Source organism: Amphimedon queenslandica, unplaced genomic scaffold, assembly GCF_000090795.2.
Source record: "Amphimedon queenslandica unplaced genomic scaffold, v1.1 AMPQUscaffold_12727, whole genome shotgun sequence".
Lineage (NCBI taxonomy): Eukaryota > Metazoa > Porifera > Demospongiae > Haplosclerida > Niphatidae > Amphimedon > Amphimedon queenslandica.
Genome location: NW_003547037.1, coordinates 13,923 through 19,159, shown reverse-complemented (window position 1 = coordinate 19,159; position 5,237 = coordinate 13,923). Strand labels below are relative to the sequence as shown.

General features: G+C 34.4%; 2 protein-coding genes and 1 long non-coding RNA gene across 3 annotated transcripts; all 3 read right to left on the bottom strand.

Moving 5' to 3' along the window:
- Positions 1–421: 421 nt before the first annotated feature.
- LOC109586966 (ubiquitin carboxyl-terminal hydrolase 47-like) lies at positions 422–1,376 on the bottom strand. Its single transcript, XM_020003176.1, has 7 exons — positions 1,353–1,376; positions 1,193–1,297; positions 1,044–1,136; positions 890–995; positions 711–826; positions 506–640; positions 422–445 (listed from the first exon to the last, which is right to left on the bottom strand). The coding sequence occupies exons 1-7, from the start codon at positions 1,374–1,376 to the stop codon at positions 422–424; spliced, it is 603 nt and encodes a 200-aa protein (XP_019858735.1).
- Positions 1,377–3,000: 1,624 nt separating this feature from the next.
- Positions 3,001–3,346, bottom strand: LOC109586968 (uncharacterized). Its single transcript, XR_002187327.1, has 3 exons — positions 3,325–3,346; positions 3,105–3,179; positions 3,001–3,062 (listed from the first exon to the last, which is right to left on the bottom strand). It is a non-coding gene; the product is annotated as an uncharacterized LOC109586968 (long non-coding RNA).
- A 250-nt stretch (positions 3,347–3,596) lies between these two features.
- LOC109586965 (uncharacterized) lies at positions 3,597–4,173 on the bottom strand. Its single transcript, XM_020003175.1, has 2 exons — positions 3,998–4,173; positions 3,597–3,943 (listed from the first exon to the last, which is right to left on the bottom strand). The coding sequence occupies exons 1-2, from the start codon at positions 4,020–4,022 to the stop codon at positions 3,597–3,599; spliced, it is 372 nt and encodes a 123-aa protein (XP_019858734.1). The 5' UTR covers positions 4,023–4,173.
- Between the last annotated feature and the right edge of the window lie 1,064 nt (positions 4,174–5,237).

Genomic DNA, 5,237 nt, shown 5'->3' with positions numbered 1-5,237 from the left:
CCATCCAGACTCCAGTTCTCTATCTGCTATCTTCTTGTATAGATGGACTGCTACCTTCAAGCTCTTTGCTGCAAAATCAGTGCTGGTCGGTCGGTCATGATTATAATATAAACCACACCCAAGTTAATAAAACACTAACTAGAATGAGTGGAGAGTCCCAAGACACGGCGAGGGAGAGTGAGTAGAGTCTTTCTAAAAGAACTGGCTAAAGCAGCTTCAAAGAGACCAAGGATTAGTAATAGCAAGAAGAATAACAACTGAAGAACACTGCAGCCTGGTCCTGTGCTTCAATACTGCACCGTTTTCAATTAAAATAGCATCCAGTTGCTATGGCAATTGCTAGCGGCGGGAAAAATTCGTGAATATTAGCAGTCATGAATATAAATCGCTCTACGGTAGTATAAAATAATTAAATAGTTAACTACTGTATGAGGTGAAATATTGCCTAGCAGGAATTAAAGGCAGATTGGTCACAAAAATATAACCACACCAATGATCTCATTACTTGATTGTATATACTGATGGGTATCCCTCTTAGAGTGCCTCCTACATCACTAATATCACGGACTGAACTATCACTCCAGTAATCCTCAGGCTCCTCCTTTACTATTCTCATACATGATGATTTGATATTAAATAACTAAATAAAGAAAATGGACCAGATCAATGGAAGGAGATCAATATAAATGACAGTACATTCTTCCTCTTACGTCTCCTATATGTTGTTTTAATTCTTCAACAGTCCAACCTAGCTCTCCTCTCATTGGTACAGCTGGTCCTACTTCACCAGTTGACAGATCAACCACTGATACCTTTAGATTAACACCTACACCATCAAACACATGTACATGTAATCAGAAGTGTTGTCATGGTAACAAACCACACCCACCTCCATCATTGTATTTCTTAAAGGTTTCATTTTCTTTACGAGTTTCTAAGAATAAGGAATAATTTCCAGCCCTACCTACTATCAGTCCAATAGTTTGATGTTGAAACTAAATTTGATAATAAGATAGTTGTAACAATAAAATAGATAAACTTACCTCATCAAAGGACTGTTCCATTACTTCATTCCAGAAATTATATTTAACTAAACGACATCTCTTAATAGGAATATGAGGAGCAAATTCCATTAACTGATAAAGAAATGAACAAAGAGAAAGAATAAATAAACTCAGTAAAAATGCTAAACCTCATAAGCTTTATCCAGTACACTGGGTAGTAATTCATCTTTATGAACTTTAAGTAATAAATCCATTAATTCGCCAGTAACAGGATGATTACAAAATAATATAATCTAAAATAAAAGGAAATAAATCTAGCATAATACTTCTAGTCTGTCTCATTCTTACTTCACACATTTCTTTTCCAATCATTTTTTGTTTCTTTTCTCTCTGTCTTTTCTCCTCAATCTCTTTCAAATCTATACAATATCAACAGTCAAATGATGACACAAATTATCAATAAAACCTTTAATATCATTTATAATTTTCTCATTGTGTTCTCTTTCAGTCATTAGTTCCATATTCATTAATCTTATTCTTTCTTGTAATTTCTCTATTATTCTTTTATTATCTACTAATGGCTGATAGTCTGGCCTGGTCATTGCTTCAAGATGAAATTTGCAGTCATCAATTTCAAAAGACATTCCTCTTCTCACTTTGCTAAAAGCTTTAATTAATTATATAATTATTAGTATAATTAATAAAATTACTCTAACCTGAGTCAGTATTACTAGTAAGTGATCTCAAATACTCAACCTTCATTTTTGATAATTTGTCTGACAATTCTTTGTTTTCCTTTTGTATCTCATTAAACTGAGACCTTAATACAGTCAATTCTTCATAAAGAGGTTTTCCCTCTAGTACTTGTTGTAATTCAACTACTTCCTAATTATAAGGTGCAAAAATTAGAATATTACTAGTTATTATATGCTATTATAATACATGATACATTATAGTTCAATGTCAAGAGAAATGATCAGTATTTATACTATAAACTGGTAATTTCACTGATACATTACACAGTATGACATACCTTCTCTTTGCTACTGATAGCATTTCTTAGTTTATATTCAGCTTCTTCAAGTATAATATAAGAAATAACCTGTACATATAATTAACACATTACAATCAACTGAACACATTGTTACATTGTACAGTACTATAGTCTAACTAATAAAAGGAATGATTATATTAACTGACCTCAGTATATTGTAGTAAGTCTTGATCCATTCCTTTTAGTTCCTATACAATACAATATTCATTAAACAATATTCAATTATTCATATTATGTACCTTTTGTCTAACATCTTGTCTCCTCCATAATGTTAAGTTACCAATAGTCAGTTTCTTTAATCCTTGTCCCATTAGTATATGAATGTTCTCTATCATCCTCAATACAGTAAACCCAACATCAGAGAAAGGAAAGGAGCAACTGACACATATTGATTCTGAAGGCTCTATATATTTAATCTTCAAAAGCTTACCAGACACTTCTGATAAAATGTCCTTAATTTCTTCCAGGACATGTTCCTCGGGCTTCCAGTCAAAGACAAGGGTAACTGATTCACATTGAAGGTAAGAAATGGAATCGAATCTTTTTTCAAGACAAAGAGTAATTGGAATTGATTTGTAAAATTCTTTCAACTCTGTTTTATATGCTTTAATGTGTTTATCTGCTTCAGTGATCTCCATTTCTTCCACTACACTACGAAGTAGTTCAATGTTAGTCAGTGAACACTCATCTTTAACATGACGAAGGATGCTGGAAACATCTGAACACTGCTCTACTTTTTTACTGAGAGAAGTGCTGTAACAAGAGAGGAATTCTTTGATGTCATCCACATCTAATTTCTTCTTTAAAAACTTGCAAACATTATACAACATCCTTGTGTAAGAAGCTTTTATTGAGCTATACTCCACAAAGAAACGTTTCGGAACAGAAATTTTCACTAAAATTTCTAATAATTAAAAATAATAAATGACATGTACATGTATATCAACAACCTTGAGATGAATCAGATGATGATGGATTACTAGTAACTTCAGTATCAGAACTACCTACAAATATTAATACAGTAAACAATTATCATTAATAATTACCTAGTGGAACTACATCATCATGATCTTCAATAGTCTCAGGAACCAAACCCACTTCAGGAGTAGGAAAATACTTACCTAAACACATAAACAATTGTCATTAGTTAGGATACACTGAACAGCAACAGTAATTATAATTTTAATTAGGACACTATAATCTAACCCAACCATTGGAATTTACTATGAACTATGAATATAATTAAAGTGGCCGGTGATCACTCACTAATATCATCCAGTATAGTTTGTCCCAGTGATACATTAGTACTGATGGTACACAATACATTAGCAAATGTATGTAAACTGTTGGGATCAGTTTGAACAGCTTCTTTGACAGCAGTCAATAGAGCCTCACGTTGATTAGGAATAGAGGGACTAGCTGACACCACTCTACTAACTGCTTCTTGTGTTAACATATGCTCAGCATAAAGTAACCAAGCAATACTAACAGAATCACAAAGAGACTCAGACAGGACAGTATGACGATTATTGAAAATATTAATAAAAACCTGATGTTCTATGGTAGAAAATACAATGATTATAGTTACATACAGTTATGACTGACTCACTTAACTTCTCAGCTACAGCAGTTTCATTCATAGATCGTAGAGCATCTGACAGTGAGTCCAAGTTGGCTCCTCCTCTACTGTCAACATTATCAGCTCTACCTAACCATTGGGAGAGGCACTCTGTCATACAGCGAGATACATCATGAGGATGATTCTTTTCTATGACATCAAGAGTACTCTTCTTTAGTCCTAGTCTCAGTCCAAGGTCATACCAATTTGCTTTAGGAAAACCACATCTCTTTAATAAATCAAGAACATCAACAAGATCATCAACACCTACAAAACAAAATCAAAATGGCTGATTTCACATCAATCATCAACTCAGTGTACCTAAACAAATTTGACTAGTGGCCATGAAGAAGCTACCCCAAGGCCAGGTCTGGCCTCAGAACAAGACTATAACACTGAACAGCAAAGACCTAGCTGCTTAACTTGCTTTACTTTAGGCGGGATCAAAAGAGGCCTTAATCAAGCTCTGAAGTCAAGCCAGTCAAGGAACAGTTTGGGCACGAGTTACAGGGGCGTATCTAGGAATTAGAGAAGGGGGGTGTTGAGGGCGCGCGAAGCGCGCCGCGATTTTGGCCACACCCACTTTTACGGCGGTAAACGGCCTTTTCCTGCATTTTCGTCAATTACGGGTGGGCCCAAGATTATTTCAAGCATACTGCTGTTACTGGTACTTCTGATTGCTCCTTAAAGCACTGGAAACTGCTGAAATCATGATCAGGGGGCTAGATAACTTTGTTAAGAGGCTTGGTAGTGTTGCAAGAGTCCAGGAGTTCAGTAATTTTTTCTGAGCCCAGCCCTGAGGGGGGTGCTCAAGCCCCCTCAGCCCCCCCCTAAATACGCCTCTGAGTTATTATAAACTTCAGTTTGGGTCCTTGGGATCTATGTTGGATATAGCCGAGTCTAGCCTCAGATTCGTGGTTAAGTTGCGAGGGACAATTTCTTGTGGTTAGTATGGAATAATTGGAATTTGTAAATTATTTCAAAAATTATGTTGTTCAGACAAAAATGGTAGAACAACACAAATTTGGTCAAATAATTCAACAATATCTGATGTCTGACTGTTACTTCAGGCTTTGAATAATTATAGTATAATGGTTATACCGTAGATCAGGAAATTAGTGTAGTAGAAAATTTTTGTGTTTTAAAATTGTGCTGTGATTTAATTTTATACTAAATAAGACTGTGTCATGTATTATTGATTTGGCATGTAATTATATGGGTGATCTAATTTTTTGCGAAATTCTAATTCAGTACAAATAAAATCACAGTAAAAATTTCCAGATATATAGACGGTATGTGTATTATCTGTAAAAAATGATGAAAACAAGGTACAGTATTGTTAATTATAGCCTTAACGGTGATCTAACATTATCAAATGTTCTGTTGATATATGGAAATATGTTTGATTTGAACCACTCAAAACTAAACTGAAGATGAGCCCCTGGATAACTAAGGAAATGTATTCTTTCCGTCTTGTTGAGATACTGTAGACCAATTAGATCCTGCAATATAAAGCATCAATCACTATTACTTGCTAATTTACAACTTACTCTTCTGTATA

Coding starts and splice junctions, on each gene's coding strand:
- LOC109586966 (XM_020003176.1), bottom strand. CDS start 1,376: ATGATTGGAAAAGAAATGTGTGAA. Junction 827..889: donor TAAGAAATACAATGATGGAG/GTGGGTGTGGTT, acceptor TTGATGGTGTAG/GTGTTAATCTAAAGGTATCA. Junction 446..505: donor CCATCAGTATATACAATCAA/GTAATGAGATCA, acceptor AATTCCTGCTAG/GCAATATTTCACCTCATACA.
- LOC109586965 (XM_020003175.1), bottom strand. CDS start 4,022: ATGGCCACTAGTCAAATTTGTTTAG. Junction 3,944..3,997: donor CACTAGTCAAATTTGTTTAG/GTACACTGAGTT, acceptor TTTGTTTTGTAG/GTGTTGATGATCTTGTTGAT.